The sequence below is a fragment of the Coregonus clupeaformis genome, chromosome 35 (assembly GCF_020615455.1).
Source record: "Coregonus clupeaformis isolate EN_2021a chromosome 35, ASM2061545v1, whole genome shotgun sequence".
NCBI classification, from domain to species: Eukaryota; Metazoa; Chordata; class Actinopteri; order Salmoniformes; family Salmonidae; genus Coregonus; species Coregonus clupeaformis.
In genome coordinates, this window is record NC_059226.1 from 2459231 (window position 1) to 2481279 (window position 22049).

Here is a 22049-nt window from a genome sequence, read left to right on the forward strand (position 1 = left end):
ATTGGATACACCAATCCTGTCCCAGGGACCACACACTATAAAACCATAATGCAGACAGACCGAACGCTTTGCACCCCCTAGCCATATAAAGCACTGTATAAACAATATGAGAGTAAAAACCTTCCATTCATCTGTAGGCGATGGAAGCCACCCCTGTAGGCCTCCTGAGTGGCGCAGCGGTCTAAGGCACTGTATTGCAGTGCTAGAGGTGTCACTACAGACCCGGGTTCGATCCTGGGCTGTATCACAACCGGCCGTGATCGGGCGGCGCACAATTGGCCTAGCACCATCCGGGTTAGGGGAGGGTTGGGCTGAGTAGGCCGTCATTGGTTCTTAACAGACTTGCCTAGTTAAATAAAGGTTTTAAAAAAAGAACTTCACTTCCCATGAGCCTGCACTACCCAGTCTGGCCACAACGAGGCAGTAGCGCGTTGTGGCACATCATGCTTGGAGATCTGAGATGATAGATACTGTATCTAAGTACCATCATGGAAATAGCTTCACCTTTCCCTCTGATAGGCTAGGTGGAATGTTGGATAAGAGAGGATTAGGTTGCTTAATATGTCTGCCAAACTGTAGCCTATGGCTGCTGAGGTAGCCTCTCTTATCCATGGCAGGCCGACTTGAGATGGCTACATTGCAGAGAATCACAGATCTACAAATCACGCCTCCCAAATAACTGCTTACTATGTGATTAAGACTAGCGATTTTGCACCTTGTCTCGCTCAAAGGGAACCCCCCTTAAATACACAGTGCGCATTGCCTTGCTCAAACGCTATTCTGCTGCGGGGTGGGCAACCGCAGTGCGGAATGTCCTTCTCTGAAGTGGTGGAGTGGTTAGGAGGAGCTGTCCACGGTCGGTGGTGCTGAACGGGCAGCTAGCTGTTTGTGTGAGAGCCTCTGTCCCTGGTCCTGACCAATGTAGAGGCTCTGTCTGCAGTGCTGAAAGGAGCGCCTTCGCAAGATACCACACACCCAGCACAGTTTAGAATCTAGATTCTAGCTGCTTATTCACAATTGCAGATAACAATAGTAATCTATAAACTTCAATAGCTACATTGTGTGTAATTTGCCCATATTATTTACTGGTAAGCTAGGCTACATACAATGTTGCGTTAAGATCATAGCTTGGTTTAATAAAATAATTGTATTGAGAATACTCAACATTAAACAAAGAATAGGCTACATGGATAATAGTGTGTAAGAGTGGGAGGGGGGAACACAATCGTGCAACGTGAGGGACTGATATTTTGCTAGGGCTAACTCTCAATTCGGCCAATCAAAATCGAATGCGTTGCACTCGTCAGTCGTGCTGTGTGTGTAGCGTTGGTTCCTCCTGCGTAGCTAGGTAGGTAGGATACAGTCCATCTGCTGTCAATGCTGCCGACTGCCGTATGAATTACCATTCAGAGCTGCACCTCTGAACATCACCAAACGCGAAGATGGCGGCCCGGGTAAGATATTTTCTCGTTTGTTCAATATCTCCTTGTCAACATCAACATTTTCTTTCGTTGTAAATAGGATACAATACCGAGTGCGACGTATGGCTTCCTGGTACGCGAAGGAAGGGGCTTGCCTGCCTTCAAATGGCAAGAAATGTCGGCTCTGCTCTGCTATTTCAATGCAGAATGTTTTTTACGCCCTGGCATTCAATTTGATAGGCACCCGCCCAATCTGGTTTTTGACAGGTCGCAGAAATAATTGACCTGTCTTGTATAATCAGCCTACAGTCAGCGCTAGGAAACTACAGACCTCTACAGCTAGCCACTGCATAAACTGAGTGCGTCGGTTGAAGCTAATCCTGGATTTTACATGCCCTTTAGCCGACGGAATGCTTAAAAGGGCTATTGAAACCTTTTATAGGATATCTGTGCAAAAAGTGCTTGTAATAATTTGTGAAAAGCAGTGCTCGCAAGCTTCCTTGTACATAGCACGACCTCAACGTCGCGGGTGTATTTTATTAGGCTATATAGCCTATGGCAGTTTTGGGAGTCCGGAATATAATCTATGCTTTATTGTATTGGAAAGCTATTTCTGCGCTATCTAGATCATGGATGGGCAACCCGCTTTTGTATGCCCGCGGATCAATTTCCAAAAACAAAAAATATTAATGTTTTTTGGGGAACTCAGTTAGGGTCAATTTACTGTTGAGAGTTAGAATGGTAGAATAAACAAGGTGCAATTTCGAAATTTTGGTTGTGGATCATCAGTTTTCTCTTGTTAGGCCTATGTCAGTCACTGACATTCACTTAATTAGCCCGTGTCAGCTTGTATTTTTTTATTGGTAAGTCATTTTTTTATTAGTCTAGCCAGCTATCTAAACTTGTAGTAATCATGGTCGAATTACCGACCTGGGCACCCCATCGATTTTGTTAGTCACTCTCACTCAGATATCATATAAAAAAACTGCAAACATTTCTCTCCACCCTATGGCACAATGTGTAGAATTGCACGAAATTACCTGTAAAACTGCTAATTTATCTTGCAGGAAATTAACTCTAAAACGGCAGACAAAATTTCACTTACGGCCACCAAAAGGCAAGGGCTCTGACTGTATGTGTGGGTAGCAAACCCGCACGCCACTGCGGCCTACATGATGAGTTCAGAGTTTTTTGTGGCCTCCAACCCCATCCCTAATCTAGACAAAGCAGTGCATGACAAGCAACAACCTGTTGCCGATAGAGATGCATTCCAGCCAGGCAGCCACAACCTATAGCATAGGTAAGCAACCCTGTTCCTGGAGTGCCGCAGGTACTGCAGGATTTTGTCCCAACTAGACACCACACTGAGCTACTTAGCTAATTGATCTGTTCAGTGATTGCCTAAATTCAACACACAGGGTCCAGGTTGGTTAACTCCAAAACATGAAGTGGCTGCGGCACTCCAGGAACAGGGTGGCCTACCCCTGACCTATACGCTACACTCAACTTGAACAGACAACACCTTGCTGCTGCATTACGTAGGTTAGCTATGCCCTGCCTGGCCTGCTGATAGGGACTGGTGCCACTGTGCTGCCAAATATCTTATATCACTGGATTTCTATCACAGGATGGAGCACTATTTAGAGCTGGTCAAGTTATCCACCACACCTTGGCCCATCCCTAATGCTGATTGAAGCTCTTCTCCTGTCTCTCCCAGTTTAAAACCATTATATGTTGTGGAGATCTAAGCTTGCCCATTGAATTTACATAGCTCAAGGCAAAATGGTAATATAGGTGGGGCATAATAGCATGAGATTTTAAAATCTAGGCCTATTCCATTGGTTGACGTTGTTGCCCGCCTGCATTATTCAAACTTGTATCCAGAAGACACCATTGACAATACACCGCTGTGGTTTGAGAATAATAAGGAATATTTTCACCTTTAGTGCTCTAGTATAATGGCCCCAATGAAATTACAAGACAGTACTGAAAATGCAATCTTTACACTATGAAAAATAACAGCAATGTCATTCTTTAAGATAGTATTCTACTCCTTCTTGCCGTTAAGTGTCAAGGCAATGATTAGCTTTTGTACATCAGTGTACTGGATCCAACAGTTCGTTTCAGTCGACAGACTTGTTTATTTATTATCATTTCAGTTGACATACTTGGATTAAAGGCATTGAGACGCGTTTCAATCTTTGCCTTAGCGAGAGGGAGAATGTGCATCCCTGTACCGAGCCAAGGCATCCGATGACACATTTTCACTTGGTCACATGGCATGAGTCAACTGTGTCCACTGGCATTGGTCTCCCTCCTTCCCTCGCCCTTGCAGAGTGCACTGCACATTGTTGCTGGGCCTAGAGTGTCAGAGCTGACATGGATGGTATCACAGACTGACAGCACACAGCGGACATCTTACAACAGAGGGAAATGGCCTACATGAATACCCCTTACTAAATTCTCGTACTAAGAGGAAAACGTAGGAAAGGACGTGGATTCACTATGAACAGTAGACCTAGGGAATGTAAACAGTGGATGGTCGTTGGAGAATGACCTTCGTTTGTGTATGCGTGGTCATCCATGGCCTTGTAGTAATGTCTAAATGGCCAGGGGTTTAGGAGAATCTACATCCTATGCTGACATCAGATCCTCTTTATTCATAGGCCCGCTCCCATCTTAGTATTTTAATTGGAGAGTTAATATATTATGTAACGTTTATGTAACGTGCAACAATGTAAATAAACAAACACAACAGTGCACCGGGAAGATTACTGAACAAAATCTGTGTTCTGTGCAAGATGGGACGGAATGGGGTAGGTTTTCAACAGGACAAGAATCAGGATCTAAGATCAGAGCGAGAGTGTGACAGGATACGAGGAAAAGACAGACTGAATTAGATAGCAGTCTCCCTCCTGTGAAACTCTACACATCCTCTACAACCGATAACCACCCCAAACTTCCACTACCACAAACTGCAACTTAACTACTAGGAGTAAACTAAACTACTATACCTAATATACTTTTTTGGGCCGCCCTTAGAGTTGTTTATTAACCATTATTTTACCAGCTATATATTTGTACACCAATAAGTTGCAGGGTAGAGGAGAAGAGAAGAATGTGCCTATTTGGTATAACAAAATTAGTAGCTCACGATATGTTATTTAAAAAAAATAGTATCTCTAACCCTGGGTTAGATACATGTCCATTACATGAAATCCAAATAAAAATCCATTTAAATTACAGGTTGTAATGCAACAAAATAGGAAAAACACCAAGGGGGATGAATACTTTTGCAAGGCACTGTATATCCATATATCTCTCTATATATATATGTTACGTGCCTGTATACACATATAAATGTGTAGGAGTGTACAGTGTGGGTGGGTGTCTGTGTAATCTGTAATCCCTGTCTTGGTGTAGGGCCTTCATCTGTGTGAGCTGCAGCTATCTATATATAGAGAGAGTGCTACTCTATGTGCTGTGGGGGCATTGCTGTGGAACAGGCTTGAACAGTTCAAACACTCTTTCCATCAGACACACAATTCATCTGATAGTTGAATGTCATTATGTTTAGACTGCACAAAACAAGAAGCCCTCATAGTTGAGTTTAGTTATTCTCTCTGATTCTGAATAGGGTGATGACCAGAGTGTTTTCTCTAGGACAAGAGCGACCTTCAAATGTGTCCTCTTGCCCTGCTGTGATGCGTTCACTCACTAAGCAGTGATGCGTTCCTCTATCTCTGCTGGAGGCGTCAGACAGAGAGCATGCAGCAGAATCAGCCAATGCGGACAAAGCAAAATATAACTCATGTGAGTTTAATTATATTGTAATGGAAGCAGAAGGCATAGACATCCTTGGTATCCACATTAGCCAGATATATTGAGAAAAGCTTGAAGCTTCATTGCCGGCTGGACGTGTATTAGGTACTCACCTGGTCTCATCAGCTCCTTATTTAGTTCAGTTCATTCTGTTTGTGCCTTGTGAGGTATTGTTCGTTTTGACTCTACTAAGCCTTTTCCTAGCTCGTTTGTGAGAACCAGTCAGCCTTCAGTCCTAGTTTTGTTTCTCCTGCCTGTTTGCCTGCCTGTGACCACGATTCCTGCCTTATGCGAAGGCGAAATTAACACCTGCCGCGCTCTGCGCGTGAATCTACCCCTTTTTCTCCCTGAGTATTCATTACAGCTACAGTATTCATTACAGCTACACAGAAGAAATACAAGCACATTACATTTTGCACATTACCTTTTGGAATCTTCCTCTACAAAACATACCATACCCTGCAGGGCTATAACAGTGCAGTCGCAGAGTAGTCAAAGTGATGTGTCTGTATGGTCTCTCCCTGCCATCAAATCTCTCTAACTTTGATGTAATTACTTTCCAGTAGGGGAAGAGAGCCAAGAACTAGCTTAAAGTGATTTATCTGAATAGAAAAAGGAATTGGCTTTCAAACCTAGCATATTAGCTCAATAATGTCTTCAGCTGCTTCTGAATGCATAACACATATCCCTGTGCTGACTCTAAATGCCCTTCAAAATCTGACCTATGGCTTTCTTGTTGACTCGCTTACAATGGTTTCAAGTGAAGATTGGTGTTGGGAGAACTGATCCCAAGTCAGTTTGAAATAGATTGTGTATGCACTTTTTCTGGTGCCTATAATGAAAATAACTGATTAGTAGACATAGTATGGTGGTAAGATTGTCAAACTACCATGGAAAAAGTAATGCCTCATTTGAATTGATTGCATAAATATTGTGGTTTTGTAAACATGTCCCTTTGACTGATGAAATATAGGCCCATAGGCATATAATTTATATTCAAATACACTGAGTTTACCAAACATTAGGAACACCTTCCTAAGATTGCGTTGCACCCCAGCTTTTGCCCTCAGAACTGCCTCAATTCGTTGGGGCATGGACTCTACAAGGTGTCGAAAGCGTTCCACAGGTATGCTGGTCCATGTTGACTCCAATGCTTCCCACAGTTGTCAAGTTGGCTGGATGTCTTTTGGGTGGTGGACCATTCTTGATACACACAGGGAACTGTTGAGCGTGACAAACCCAGCAGAGTCACAGTTCTTGACACAAACTGGAGCGCCTGGCACTTACACCGTTCAAAGGCACTTCAATCTTTTGTCTTGCCCATTCACCCTATGAATGGCACACATACACAATCCATGTCTCAATTGTCTCAAGGCTTCTTTAACCTGTCTCCTCCCCTTCATCTACACTGATTTGAAGTGGATTTAACAAGTGACATCAATAAGGAATCCTAAGTTTCACCTGGTCAGTCTATGTCATGGAAAGAGCAGGTGTACTTAATGTTGTGTATACTCAGTTTAATTATGTTTCTACTGCATACATAGGCCAACCTGATGCACTAGCTGGCTAGAGGCTGAGTTGAATGGCTCCTCCTACTAGCCGCATCTATACATATTGATCTCCAGCACATACAGCTCAATGGATACCTCCCCCAGGACTCCAGCTGATGCAATATTGAAAAGGGATTCCTGAAATAAGGCAGGAGAAAAAGCCTGGAGTGTTCTGTCCTACGAGACTGCAGGGCTGGGTGGGGCATCAAGATTTAGGATTGTGTGTGTGTGTGTGTTTATACCGCAATCATAAGACGGATCACTGAACACCCTCTATTCTTAGTCCTGAATGCAGCATACCACCACCAACGAGCCATTTGTAATATAGGTTTACTGAATACAATCTAGAGGGTTTGTGGGGTGTGTTGATCCATCAAAGGCTGTGCATAGCTCACTAAGATTTGACTACTTTGATTTGAAATGGTGTCTCATTAAATGCATTGAGTTCTGCTATGAATGAAGGTATTTATGTGAAGGGTTTTATTCTTTGTACATTTTCAAAACCATGTAATGTCTTGCTTGTTTGTGCATGCTACAGCTCCTATTACCATTTTAATCAGCCATACATGACAGTAACCCTGGGGTTCCATCCATTCATCACAAAAGATCACCAAAAATACGAAAGATTTCTGCTCTCATGAAAATTCATATTAGTTCTCACATTAAGACAATGTTTTCTGTTTACAATGTGAAGAATGAATCTCTTCCTTATGTAAGATCTACATAAGACTGTAAAACATATATGGCTGACAAATGACATTACTACCAGATTTGGGGTATACTTTATAGTAGGCGCTTAGCATGCTAAAAACTCACATTTCAAAAACAAGACTCTAGCCACAGACCAATTTATTTGGGCAGTGTAAATTCACTGACGTCAAAATGTGCCCATGTTTTGGTGCAGTTCAGGACAAGAACAAAAGTAAAGTGAAATGATAAGAAAGACCCCAACTCTGCCCCTCTCTGCATGCGCTTGCCACTTGCCACTGTCAAAGTGGTATTCCTTCGATTGTGAATCAATGCACCCAATGCTGCTTCAGCTCTCTGACAGACAGTGGTCCTGGCTGTCTCAATTCTCTGTCTTATGTCCTCCTCTTCCCCTCCCTCTTTGCTTGCGTACGTTGGCCCCCAGGTCGTAATATTTTTCAAGGTATGTATGTAAGTCATTTCCTCATGTATGAACTCCCACGCCACCCGCTAAACGTCTAATAGCTTCATTGGACAGTCAGTCGGCTTTACTGAAAGTAGCTTTATCCGCCTCGTCCACTCCCAAGGTCTTACGAAAGCTTCCCCCCTGCTGCCACTGCCGCTGCTCGCACCCTTGGTAGTGACTGTCTCAGGAAACAATATACATATGATACACATATCATCTGCCATTGCAAATCCATTGACTGAGTTGCAATGCAGAGGGGAGGACATTTGATTGAGTGCACAAAATTAATTAGCATCCTTTACTCCTCCGCTGCAGTTTCACTAAGAATGATTAGACCTACTCTTGGACCGGGGTTAAACAGAAAAGCTTCAGCCTATTTATTTTTCTTCTGGCTGAGCGAGCTCTGGGGGTAGACTAGACTGCATGTGATGATTTTTTAAATGGGGAAGGGCAGTGTGCCAGCACTGCAGTGCAATACGCACCTCTCTATTAATTGCCACAACCCAAGCATTCCCCTTGCACCCAAACATTACGACTCCCAAAACCCGCTGCCCTTGCTCACCGCTCCCCAGCCGCCACCGCTCAAATGTCAGACAAGCAAGCGTACATGGCAGGCCTGTGTCTAACTATGAGTGAGCAAAATCAGAGATACCTATGGCATGCATATCTTCACAGGGTACGTTCACAACAACGTTAAGGATTGTATCAAATCAAACTGAAATGAATGACGATTCGTCTCCTTATGTTATTAATTAAATATTAAGGGTCTAATTTTCAGAAATCGTGTGAGGCCCTCAAGACCCAGACTATACCTTATGACACCCAGATGAAGATGCAACCTATTTAGACCCAGACCAAACCAGTTGTCATTTTAGGCCCCCTTGGCTCTGACATTAGAGAAGTAAGGCAGCGAGTGTTGGACTTGCTTGTTATTTCACTCATACATGGCCATATAACTGACAAGATGGTATTCAAAGATGCATCTTGACGACATGAGTTGAAAATCTACAAAGACCATGGTCTCATCATAGACCATCAGCCCAGACCCAGACCTCTGCCATTGTGGCCCAGACCAAGACTGTTTTTAAATGGTCTAGACTAGTCTTGAGATTGAGAACCCAAGATCAACTCTCTAAAGCTGGAATGAATATTGCATCATCATCAAGATCTCTTTCTGTCTTGATCTGAAATGTGTGGTCATGACAACCTTTTTGTAACATGGCCTTCTGTGGGATCTTTAATTGGAACCACGTCCTTGCTTTTTCCCATCTTTTCTCTTTTACTGAAACTGTTTCGAGGTTTGTCTTGTGTACCAAAGGGAAGAATCTGTACTGTATAGTGTCCTTGGTATACTATGACAGTTCACAGGCGGTCTGGAAGCCATGCTCTTAGCAGCAAACAAAGGTGACGAGATTCAGTGCCCTGAGAATCTCTTCACCTTTTCACTCTGGAACCTTTTCGCTCAGTGAATTGTGTGAACGGAGCTATGTAAGAGAATGTCGATGCAGTTAATCCGTGCAATAATCTGACATGAGAATGTAGAAACTTGTCAACAAGAATTGTGTTTAGATAAGTTACCGCAACTAAGAAAGAAGTGTTCTTTGTTTAGTTTTTATATATTGTGTTTTGAATTTGTCTTTGGTTTCATTGTATTTTGTATGTCATTCATTAATTCATAGTCTTGTAACGACTGGAATAGATCCTATCAAATAAAGAAATAAACTAACTAGCTAGCAAGCTGTATCTGCTGTCTGTTGCTGCTCTCTGGCATTGTCTGTTTCAAGGCTGGTTTATATTCATTTTGTGATATTGGACAAACATTGCTGTTGCCTATGAGTTGAAATATGTTGAATTTGCAGAGAAACTAAACACGATAAATGTTCCACCCAAAGAAATGCTGTGACGGATCTACAGTATACTGTTGCATTGCTACAAAGTTTTATGGTTCGTAATATACCCTCACACCATAGTGTGAACTACCAGAATTTGACTGGATGTTTCTTAATGACTCCTGATGAAAGTCAAGAGGCCATTATGGGTGTGTCTCCTGGTTGTTTCTTAGCTTCAGTCTCAACAAGGAAACCCAAGTTCCTTGATGATGCTATTAAATGTAAAATTAGTTTTCCTTTGGAAATGCTGCGTCACTACTCAACTACTAGAGTAATATCTCCCCTTCAACTTATTCTCTCTCTCTCTCTCTCTCCACTGCAGACGATGCAAGCGGCGCGATGCCCGACAGATGACCTATCGTTGACAAACTGTGCTGTGGTGAGCGAAAAGGATCTGCAGTCTGGACAGTGAGTAATCACCCTATACAGTATAGCCCTCTGTAGTCTGGAAAACCACACTGTCTACATCAGGGTTCCCCACTTCAGCTCAAAGTGATTTTAAGTTTGGAAATCTCTTCCCAAGTATTCCCACGCATAATAGAGAGACACGTGATTGTATACAAATGTAAGCAACTGTATTATATCTGTTTGGGCTTCTTGCGGTCAATTTGCAGTCTACAAATTGTTATGTTCCGGCCCCCCAACAATCTGCTCAAGAAAAAATTGGCCCGCGGCTGAATCTAGTTGATGATCCCTGGTCTACGTGTTTCAACTCTGGTGCTGTAGTCTGGTGTAGCATTTAACACTTGGGACATGGGCCTCCAGAGTGGCGCAGCGGTCTAAGGCACTGCATTGGTGTGCTTTAGGCGTCACTACAGACCCGGGTTCGATCCCAGGCTGTGTCACAGCCGGCCGTGACCGGGAGACCCATGAGGTGGCGCACAATTGGCCCAGTGTCGTCCGGGTTAGGGGAGGGTTTGGCCGACCGGGATTTCCTTGTCCCATCGTGATCTAGCAACTCCTTGTGGTGGGCCGGGCGCCTGCAAGCTGACTTCGGTCGCCAGCTGGACGGTGTTTCCTCTGACACATTGGTGCGGCTGGCTTCCGAGTTAAGCAAGCAGTGTGGCTTGGCAGGGTCGTGTTTCAGAGGACGCATGGCTCTCGACCTTCGCCTCTCCCGAGTCCGTAGGGGAGTTGCAGCAATGGGACAAGACTGTAACTACTTAGGCAACATTAGCCACACCTACAGTGCCTTGCAAAAGTATTCATTCCCCTTGGCGTTTTCCTATTTTGTTGCATTACAACCTGTAATTTAAATTGATTTTTATTTGGATTTCATGTAATGGACATACACAAAATAGTCCAAATTGGTGAAGTGAAATGAAAATAATTCTAACAAATAAATAACGGAAAAGTGGTGCGTGCATATGTATTCACCCACTTTGCTATGAAGCCCCTAAATAAGATCTGGTGCAACCAATTACCTTCAGAAGTCACATAATTAGTTAAATAAAGTCCACCTGTGTGCAATCTAAGTGTCACATGATCTCAGTATATATACACCTGTTCTGAAAGGCCCCAGTGTCTGAAACACCACTAAGCAAGGGGCACCACCAAGCAAGCGGCATCATGAAGACCAAGGAGCTCTCCAAACAGGTCAGGGACAAAGTTGTGGAGAAGTACAGATCAGGGTTGGGTTATAAAAAAAATATTTGAAACTTTGAACATCCCACGGGGCACCATTAAATCCATTATAAAAAAATTGAAAGAATATGGCACCACAACAAACCTGCCAAGAGAGGGCCGCCCACCAAAACTCACGGACCAGGCAAGGAGGGCATTAATCAGAGAGGCAACAAAGAGACCAAAGATAACCCTGAAGGAGCTGCAAAGCTCCACAGCGGAGATTGGAGTATCTGTCCATAGGACCACTTTAAGCCGTACACTCCACAGAGCTGGGCTTTATGGAAGAGTGGGCAGAAAAAAGCCATTGCTTAAAGAGAAAAATAAGCAAACACATTTGGTTTTCGCCAAAAGGCATGTGGGAGACTCCCCAATCATATGGAAGAAGGTACTCTGGTCAGATGAGACTAAAATTGAGCTTTTTGGCCATCGAGGAAAACGCTATGTCTGGCGCAAACCCAACACCTCTCATCACCCCGAGAACACCATCCCCAGAGTGAAGCATGGTGGTGGCAGTATCATGCTGTGGGGATGTTTTTCATCGGCAGGGACTGGGAAACTGGTCAGAATTCAAGGAATGATGGATGGTGCTAAATACAGGGAAATTCTTGAGGGAAACCTGTTTCAGTCTTCCAGAGATTTGAGACTGGGACGGAGGTTCACATTCCAGCAGGACAATGACCCTAAACATACTGCTAAAGCAACACTTGAGTGGTTGAATGGCCTAGTCAAAGCCCAAACCTCAATCCAATTGAGAATCTGTGGTATGACTTAAAGATTGCTGTACACCAGTGGAACCCATCCAACTTGAAGGAGCTGGAGAACACTGAAATAAGGCACAATCTAAGGAGAACACTGAAATAAGGCACAATTTTCAACATTTTGAAACAACACTTGATCTCCTTTGATATTTTTTTTCTTCATTTTTATTGGCGGTACAGTGGGAAGGTAGATAGTGTGACAGTATAGAGAAGCAAAAAAAGAGTGGCCAAGACTGTGCTCAAACATGGCTCGTACATACAGTACTGTAGGGCATGTGAGGTCCTGAGTGTTCTTTTTAAAACCTTTAAAAAAAACTTTTACCCCTTTTTCGTGATATCCAATTGGTAACAATAGGAGAAACACTGTTCACATCGACTCTGTAAGGGCATTTACAAATAAGCCATTGAAAAAAGATCACAGGTACTAGCATTGAACCTTGCGTTACTACACACTACATTCAACTATTTGTTGAATAATACAATTGCAATTTTTTACTGTCTTTTAGAGATAAATAGGAATCAATAAATGGTTGATTTCAGTAGCAGCTTTTCCCAACTGATCTCTCTTTATATATTTTCTGCTCATTGTTAGGGACCACACATCTCTTGCTAATTTGAGATTAGTCCACCAGCAATGGAATCCTCTTGGTTGTCAAAGGGGGAAGGGTGGGAACATGTTGTTGATTTGGGCCTATAGCCCTGCCACCCCCCTGGAAAATGTTGGATTAATTTCTTTCCTCAATGGCTGTTCTACCCACAATTCAATTCTCTTTTCAAATATAAGTATGTTGCTTAGAGCACTCACCGGTGCTATAATCACTTCGTTACAATAGGGTTTCGACTGAGATTGGCATCTCCTCGGTTTCCTCTCTGCAGAACTAGTACACAGCTATCTAAATATGTGCATTCATTTTTTTTAATTGTCATATAATCAGTGCCACATTTTTGCTGTGAAGTAATGTATTTTTCTGATTTCATACTACAAACTATACTCTATAATCATCATTCAAAAAAATGATTAGCAGAATAGTTGTTATGTGAAGAAAAAAAACAGTTGTAAATATGATATTCTATTGAGGTCATTTTGTTGCCTGTGTATATGGAACAGATGTCCATGAGTTTCTCAAATCCTCTCTCTACAGACATGTCACTGTGAAGACTACGCCAACTCACAAGTTTGTGTTCACCACAAAAACCCACCACGCCATAGTCCCTGGCACTATCGCTTTCAGTCTGCCACAGGTAAAAAACACACCTACTCCAGATCTTTATATTGTACTGAATCTGCAATGTTTTATAAAGTACACCTATTTATAATCTAAATGAATTTATCCAAAACAAATATATTAATATTTTAAGCATACTGTACATGCCCCTCTTCCCTCTGCTTCCCTGCCATTCTTTGCTTACTTATCTCTCTTCTTTCTTTCTCTCAGAGGAAATGGGCCGGTCTGTCCATTGGACAGGAGGTGGAAGGTAATTCACTCCATTTCATTAATGAGTCTGAGGAAAATAAAACTATGACCAAAGATACTGCCTCATTTACACTGCACCCTGGACAGTCCCTAATATACTGTACCTTCACATCTTGACCACAACCAATAGCTCACTTTAACATACCTATTTAATTTTTGACAGTACAGTATTTCTGACAGTACAAATTATACAGTACTAGATAAATATCTGACATGAGTCCTCTCCCCTCATAGTGGCCAACTACAACTTTGACAAGTCCCAGCAGTGTATCGGTGCCATGACTATAGAGATTGACTTCCTCCAGAAGAAGAGCACGGACACCAGCCCCTACGACTCAGACAAGATGGCCAGCGAGTTCATCCAGCAGTTCAACAACCAGGGCTTCTCTGTCACCCAGCAGGTCATTCAGAACAACAAACACTACAGCCGGTCACAACTCTTCACACTTTTCCTGCACACTTCCCTTCCCTGGAGTTACAAGGAAAAAGACTGGTGGTTTACATCAATCAAATTATTTTAGATGTGGGTAGGAGTGCGCACTTGGGAGAATTGGGATGCAACTTAACACATCCTTCCTCTCTCCTCTCATCCTCTCTCTCCTCATCCTCTCTCTCCTCATCCTCTCTCTCCTCATCCTCTCTCTCCTCATCCTCTCTCCTCTCATCCTCTCTCTCCTCATCCTCTCTCCTCTCATCCTCTCTCTCCTCTCTTCTATCATCCTTCCTGTCCTCCTCCCTTCCTCCCCAGTTGGTGTTCAGTTTCTGCGACAAGCTCTTTGGGCTGGTGATCAAAGACATCGAGGCCATGGACGCCAGCATCCTCAAGGGGGAGCCAGCATCTGGCAAGAAGCAGAAGGTACCCAGAGTTACATTAACCTACTGCTGTAACAACTCAGCCCTTTATGATATGGGCCCTAGTTGGAATTACCCCCCTTCCTTGAAGTAATCCATGATTAGAAATGACTGGACAGGTGAACGCCAAGTGGTGGAGCCCTTGCTTTCACCTGCCCCTTCATTTAGAACGAGGCCTCTATTTGACGAGGGAATGCGCTGCTAGGGTGCTGGTCGAAGTCCAAAGGGCACTCTGCAGAATTGTAAGAGTTGATTTGGAACAGTTATTTGTAATAACCAGTAGTTGGTAATAATTCCAATAAATCCTGTTTCCCTTAGATTGACATTGGCCTGCTGGTGGGGAACAGCCAGGTGGTTTTCGAGAAAGCAGAGAGCTCCTCCCTCACATTAGTTGGTAAGTCACAGAGGAGTTCATACAGAATACAGGTAGATTATATAGGAGCTATATCTAACTATTGCACAAGATGGTACCAGAACAGGCACATCTTTCTGCACAGTTTATATTCAAACATACAGTGCACTCAGAAAGTATTCAGACCCCTTCTCTTTTTCCACATTTTGTTACTTTACAGCCTTATTCTAAAATGGACACCATTTTCCCCCCAAATCAATCTACACACAATACCCCATAATGATAAAGCGAAAACAGGTTTTTAGAAAATTTTCACATTTATAAAAAAATAAAAACTGAAATACCTTATTTACATAAGTATTCAGACCCTTTGCTATAAGACTTGAAAATTGAGCTCAGGTGCATCCTGTTTCCATTGATCATCCTTGAGATGGTTCTACAACTTGATTGGAGTCCACCTGTGGTAAATTCAATTGATTGGACATGATTTGGAAAGGCACACACCTGTCTATATAAGGTCCCACAGTTGACAGTGCATGTCAGAGCAAAAACCAAGCCATGAGGTCAAAGGAATTGTCCGTAGAGCTCGGAGACAGGATTGTGTCGAGGCACAGAGCTGGGGAAGGGTACCAAAAAATGTCTGCAGCATTGAAGGTCCCCAAGAACACCGTGGCCTCCATCATTCTTAAATGGAAGAAGTTTGGAACCACCAAGACTCTTCCTAGAGCTGGCCTCCCGGCCAAACTGAGCAATTGGGGGAGAAGGGCCTTGGTCAGGGAGGTGACAAAGAACCCGATGGTCTCTCTGACAGATGGGAGATGGGAGAACAATTGGAGATTTTTGGTTCCAACCGCTGTGTCTTTGTGAGACGCGGTGTGGGTGAACGGATGATCTCTGCATGTGTATTTCCCACCGTAAAGCATAGAGGAGGAGGTGTTATGGTGTGGGGGTGCTTTGCTGGTGACACTTTCTGTGATTTATTTAGAATTCAAGGCACACTTAACCAGCATTGCTACCACAGCATTCTACATCGATATGCCATCCCATCTGGTTTGTGCTTATTGGGACTATCATTTGTTTTTCAACAGGACAATGACCCAACACACCTCTAGGCTGTGTAAGGGCTATTTGACCAAGAAGGAGAGTGATGGAGTGCTGCATCAGATGACCTGGCCTCCACAATCCCCCGACCTCAACCCAATTGAGATGGTTTGGGATGAGTCGGACCGCAGAGTGAAGGAAAAGCAGCCAACAAGTGCTCAGCATATGTGGGAACTCCTTCAAGACTGTTGGAAAAGCATTCCAGGTGAAGCTGGTTGAGAGAATGCCAAGAGCGTGCAAAGCTGTCATCAAGGCAAATGGTGGCTATTTGAAGAATATGTTGTATAACACTTTTTTGGTTACTACATGATTCCATATGTGTTATTTCAGAGTTTTGATGTCTACAATGTAGAAAATAGTAAAAAGAAAGAAAATCCTTGAATGAGTAGGTGTTCTAAAACTTTTGACCAGTAGTGTATAGGCAGAAACTTAAAACAGGAAGCTCCCGTGGTAAGGACTGTTCATCATTGGTCTGACCAATCGTAATCTATGCTTCAAGATTGTTTTGATCACACGGACTGTGAGATGTTCTGGGTCTCCTCTGAGAATAGTATCGACGTTAACACAGACTCAGTGACGGGGTTCATCAGCAAGTGCAATTGAGGATGTTGTTCCCACTGTGACGATTAGAACTTATCCAAAAACTGTGGACAGAAGGCAGTATTCTTGCAAAACTGAAAGCGTGAACCACCGCATTTAACCATGGCAAGGAGACTGGGAACATGGACGTGTACAAACAGACCAACTATGACCTCCGTAAGGCAATCAAAGAGGCAAAATAACAGCACAGGGACAAAGTGGAGTCGTAATTCAACGGCTCAGACACGAGGCAAATGTGTCAGGGACTCCAGACAATCACAGATTATAAAGGGAAAGCCAGCCAGGTTGCGGACACCGACGCCTCGCTCCCCGGACGAGCTAAACACCTTCTTCGCCCATTTAGAGGAAAACAACATCGAGCTGCCGATGTGGGCCCCTCTGTACCCAAGAAAGCGAAGGTAACTGAACTAAATGACTAAATGACTTTGAGAGGCTAGTTAAGGACCATATCACCGCCACCCTACCCAACACCCTAGTCACTATAATTCGCATATCGCCGCAACAGATCGACGGACAACCAATCGCCATTGCACTGCACACTGCCCTATCCCACCTGGACCTATGTAAAGAATGCTGTTCATCAACTACAACTCAGCCTTCAACACCATAGTGCCCTCCAAGCTCATCACTAAGCTCAGGGCCCTGGTTCTCCCTGTGCAACTGGGTCCTGGACTTCCTGAAGGGGCCGACCCTAAGTGGTGAAGGTAGGCAACAACACCTCTGTCACGCTGATCCTCAACACGGGGTCGCCACAGACGTGCGTGGTCAGCCCCTCCTGTACTCTCTGTTCACCCATTACTGCGTGGCCATGCACGTCTCCAACTCAATCATCAAGTTTGCTGAAGACACAACATTGGTAGGCCTGATTACCAACAACGATGAGACAGCCTACAGGGAGTAGGTGAGCGCCGTGGCGTAGTGGTGCCAGGAAAATAACCTCTCCCTCAATGTCAACAAAATGAAGGAGCTGATCGTGGATTACAGGAGACAGCAGAGCGTGGTGATGAAGTTGCAACAGCGCCTCTTCAACCTCAGGAGGCTGAATACATTTGGCTTGGCCCCTAAGACCCTCACGAATTTCTACAGATGTACCATTGAGAGCATCCTGTCAGGCTGTATCACCGCCTGGTAGGGCAATTGCACCGTCCGCAACCGCAGGAATCTCCAGGGGGTATTGCGGTCAGCCCAACGCATCACCCAGGGCACACTGCCTGCCTTCCAGGACATCTACAGCACCCGGTGTCACAGGAAGGCCCCAGCCACTCTAGCCACGTCCTATTCACCCCGCTACCATCTAGAAGGCGGAGACAGTACAGGTGCATCAAATCTGGGACTGAGAGACTGAGAAACAGCTCATATCTCTAGGCCATCAGACTGTTAAACAGTCACCACTAGCCTTAGTCACTGTTCTAGCCGACTACCACCCGATACCCTCCTCTACACCTTAGAGACTGCTGTCCTATGTACATACAGTAGATAGTCATTAAACACTGGTCACTTTAATAATGTTTACATACTGTTTTACCCACTTTATATGTATATACTGTGTGTCTTGTCCTATATAACTACTGCTGTACACACTTTTTCTATTCATATACTGTCTATTTTGTCTTTACACACCATATATATATATACACAGTACCAGTCAAAAGTTTGGACACACCTACTCATTCAAGGGTTTTTCTTTATTTTTACTATTTTCTACATTGTAGAATAATAGTGAAGACATCAAAACTATGAAATACAGTGGCTTGCGAAAGTATTCACCCCCCTTGGCATTTTTCCTATTTTGTTCCCTTACAACCTGGAATTAAAAGGAATTTTTGGGGGTTTGTATCATTTGATTTACACAACATGCCTACCACTTTGAAGATGCAAAATATGTTTTTTGTGTGAAACAAACAAGAAATAAGACAAAAACACAGAGAACTTGAGCGTGCATAACTATTCACCCCCCCCAAAGTCAATACTTTGTAGAGCCACCTTTTGCAGCAATTACAGCTGCAAGTCTCTTGGGGTATGTCTCTATAAGCTTGGCACATCTAGCCACTGGGATTTTTGCCCATTCTTCAAGGCAAAACTGCTCCAGCTCCCTCAAGTTGGATGGGTTCCACTGGTGTACAGCAATCTTTAAGTCATACCACAGATTCTCAATTGGATTGAGGTCTGGGCTTTGACTAGGCTATTCAAGACATTTTAATGTTTCCCCTTAAACCACTCAAGTGTTGCTTTAGTAGTATGCTTAGGGTCATTGTCCTGCTGGAAGGTGAACCTCTGTCCCAGTCTCAAATCTCTGGAAGACTGAAACAGGTTTCCCTCAAGAATTTCCCTGAATTTAGCGCCATCCATCAATCCTTCAATTCTGACCAGTTTCGCAGTTCCTGCCGATGAAAATCATCTCCACAGCATGATGCTGCCACCACCATGCTTCACTGTGGGGATGGTGTTCTCGGGGTGATGAGAGGTGTTGGCTTTGCGCCAGACATAGCGTTTTCCTTGATGGCCAAAAAGCTAAATTTTATTCTCATCTGTCCAGAGTACCTTCTTCCATATGTTTGGGGAGTCTCCCACAAGCATTTTGGCGAACACCAAACATGTTTTCTTTTTTTTTTCTTTAAGCAATGGCTTTTTTCTGGCCACTTAAAGCCCAGCTCTGGGGAGTGTACGGCTTAAAGTGGTCCTATGGACGGATACTAAAATCTCCGCTGTAGAGCTTTGCAGCTCCTTCAGGGTTATCTTTGGTCTCTTTGTTGCCTCTCTGATTAATGCCCTCCTTGCCTGGTCTGTGGGTTTTGGTGGGCGGCCCTCTCTTGGCAGGTTTGTTGTGGTGCCATATTCTTTCAATTTTTTAATAATGGATTTAATGGTGCTCCGTGGGATGTTCAAAGTTTCTGATATTTTTTTATAACCCAACCCTGATCTGTACTTCTCCACAACTTTGTCCCTGACCTGTTTGGAGAGCTCCTTGGTCTTCATGGTGCCGCTTGTTTGGTGGTGCCCCTTGCTTAGTGGTGTTGCAGACTCTGGGGCCTTTTCAGAACAGGTGTATATATACTGAGATCATGTTACACTTAGATTGCACACAGGTGGACTTTATATAACTAATTATGTGACTTCTGAAGGTAATTGATTGCACCAGATCTATTTAGGGGCTTCATAGCAAAGGGGGTGAATAAATATGCACGCACCACTTTTTCGTTATTTATTTTTTAGAATTTTATGAAACAAGTAATTTTTTTCATTTCACTTCGCCAATTTGGACTATTTTGTGTATGTCCATTACATGACATCCAAATAAAAATCAATTTAAATTACAGTTTGTAATGAAACAACATAGTAATAGTAAAAACGCCAAGGGGGATGAATACTTTTGCATGGCACTGTAACACATATGGAATCATGTAGTAACCAAACAAATATTTTATATTTGAGATTCTTCAAATAGCCACCATTTGCCTTGATGACAGCTTTGCACACGCTTGGCATTCTCTCAACCAGCTTCATGAGGTAGTCACCTGGAATGCATTTAAATTAACAGGTGTGCCTTCTTAAACGTTAATTTGTGGAATTTCTTTCCTTCTTAATGTGTTTGAGCCATACTCCCTCTCCCTCTCTGGCGTTCGAGGTCACCAATCCTGGGATTCATCATTACGCGCACCTGCATGTCATCATCAGGCACACCTGGACTCAATCACCTTCCTGATTACCTCCCCTATATATGTCACTCCCTTTGGTTATTTCCCTAGGCGTTATTGATTCTGTTCCTGTGTTTCATGTTTGTACGCTACTCGTGTTTCTTGTTTTGTTCCATGTATTATTTATTATTAAATTCACTCCCTGTACTTGCTTTCCGACTCCCAGCGTACATGTTACAGAATAACGCCTCACCAAAGGGAAGCATCAGGGAGTGTTTTTTTGTTAGGTGACGTCGGGTCCAGGTGCCGCTACCGGAGCAACCGGGGTTGCCTCAGGTGGCTCGTCAGGCTTCCATGCCTCAGCCGGCACGTCAGGTTCACAAGACCTGGTTGGCCCGTCAAGCGTCCGTTGCCGAATCTACCGAGGATGCCTCAGCTAGCTCGTTAGGCTTCCATGCCTCAGCTGGCTCACCAGGTTTACAAGACTCGGTAGGCTCTGCAGGCTCCCAAGCCTCAGCCGGCTCGTCAGGTTCCCATTCCTCAGCTGGATCGTCAGGTTCCCATGCCTCAGCTGGCTCGACAGGTTCCCATGTCTCAGCTGGCTCTACAGGCTCCGCAGCAGAAGCGACTGGGTCCCGGGTCTCAGGAGAAGCAACTGTTCCGTCCCTGGTCCTCGGGACCGTCCCTCTGGTCGGCGTCGTCATGCGGCTGGAGCCGCGCATCAGGAGGGGAGTACTGTCACGTGTACTCTCTCTCCGGCGTTCAAGGTCACCGGTCCTGGGATTTATCATTACGCGCACCTGCACGTCATCATCAGGCACACCTGGACTCAATCACCTTTCTGATTACCTCCCCTATATGTGTCGCTCCCTTTGGTTACTTCCCCATGCGTTGTTGACTATGTTTGTGTTTCATGTCTGTACGCTACTTGTGTTTCTTGTTTTGTTCGATGTATTATTTATCATTAAATTCACTCCCTGTACTTGCTTCCCGATTCCCAGCGTACAAATTACAGTTGTGTTGTGACAAGGTAGGGGGGATATACAGAAGATTGCCCTATTTGGTAAAAGACCAAGTCCATATTATGGCAAGAACAGCCCAAATAAGCAAAGAGAATCGACAGTCCATCATTACTTTAAGAATGAAGGTCAGTCAATATGGAACATTTCAAGAACTTTGAAAGTTTCTTCAAGTGCAGTTGCAAAAACCATCAAGCGCTATGATGAAACTGGCTCTCATGAGGACCGCCACAGGAATGGAAGACCCAGAGTTACCTCTGCTGCAGAGGATAAGTTCATTAGAGTTACCAGCCTCAGAAATTGTAGCCCAAATAAATTATTCACAGAGTTCAAGTAACAGACACATCTCAACATCAACTGTTCAGAGGGGACTGTGTGAATCAGGCCTTCATGGTCAAATTGCTGCAAAGAAACCACTACTAAAGGACACCAATAAGAAGAGACCGGCTTGGGCCAAGAAACACGAGCAATGGACATTAGACCGAATTGGAGATTGTTGGTTCCAGCCGCCGTGTCTTTGTGAGATGCGGTGTGGGTGAACGGATGATCTCCGCATGTATATTTCCTACCGTAAAGCATAGAGGAGGAGGTGTTATGGTGTGGGGGTGCTTTGCTGGTGACACTTTCTGTGATTTATTTAGAATTCAAGGCACACTTAACCAGCATGGCTACCACAGCATTCTACAGCGATACGCCATCCCATCTGGTTTGGGCTTAGTGGGACTATCATTTGTTTTTCAACAGGACAATGACCCAACACACCTCCAGGCGGTGTAAGGGCTATTTGACCAAGAAG

At 43.9% G+C, this 22049-nt stretch overlaps 1 protein-coding gene across 3 annotated transcripts in view; it reads left to right on the plus strand.

Moving 5' to 3' along the window:
- Nucleotides 1-1324: 1324 nt before the first annotated feature.
- The window catches only part of LOC121550436 (vesicle-fusing ATPase), a 28956-nt gene continuing 8231 nt past the window's right edge, over nucleotides 1325-22049 (plus strand). For 2 of the 3 annotated variants that reach the window (XM_041862693.2, XM_041862692.2), the window contains exons 1-8: nucleotides 1325-1454; nucleotides 7926-7943; nucleotides 10158-10243; nucleotides 13362-13461; nucleotides 13656-13695; nucleotides 13929-14095; nucleotides 14443-14550; nucleotides 14865-14940. In XM_041862693.2, the coding sequence (XP_041718627.1) occupies nucleotides 1443-1454; nucleotides 7926-7943; nucleotides 10158-10243; nucleotides 13362-13461; nucleotides 13656-13695; nucleotides 13929-14095; nucleotides 14443-14550; nucleotides 14865-14940 (607 nt within the window). In that variant the 5' untranslated portion in view covers nucleotides 1325-1442. The remainder of the gene's footprint in view (nucleotides 1455-7925; nucleotides 7944-10157; nucleotides 10244-13361; nucleotides 13462-13655; nucleotides 13696-13928; nucleotides 14096-14442; nucleotides 14551-14864; nucleotides 14941-22049) is intronic. The other variant, XM_041862694.2, reaches the window with a different exon arrangement.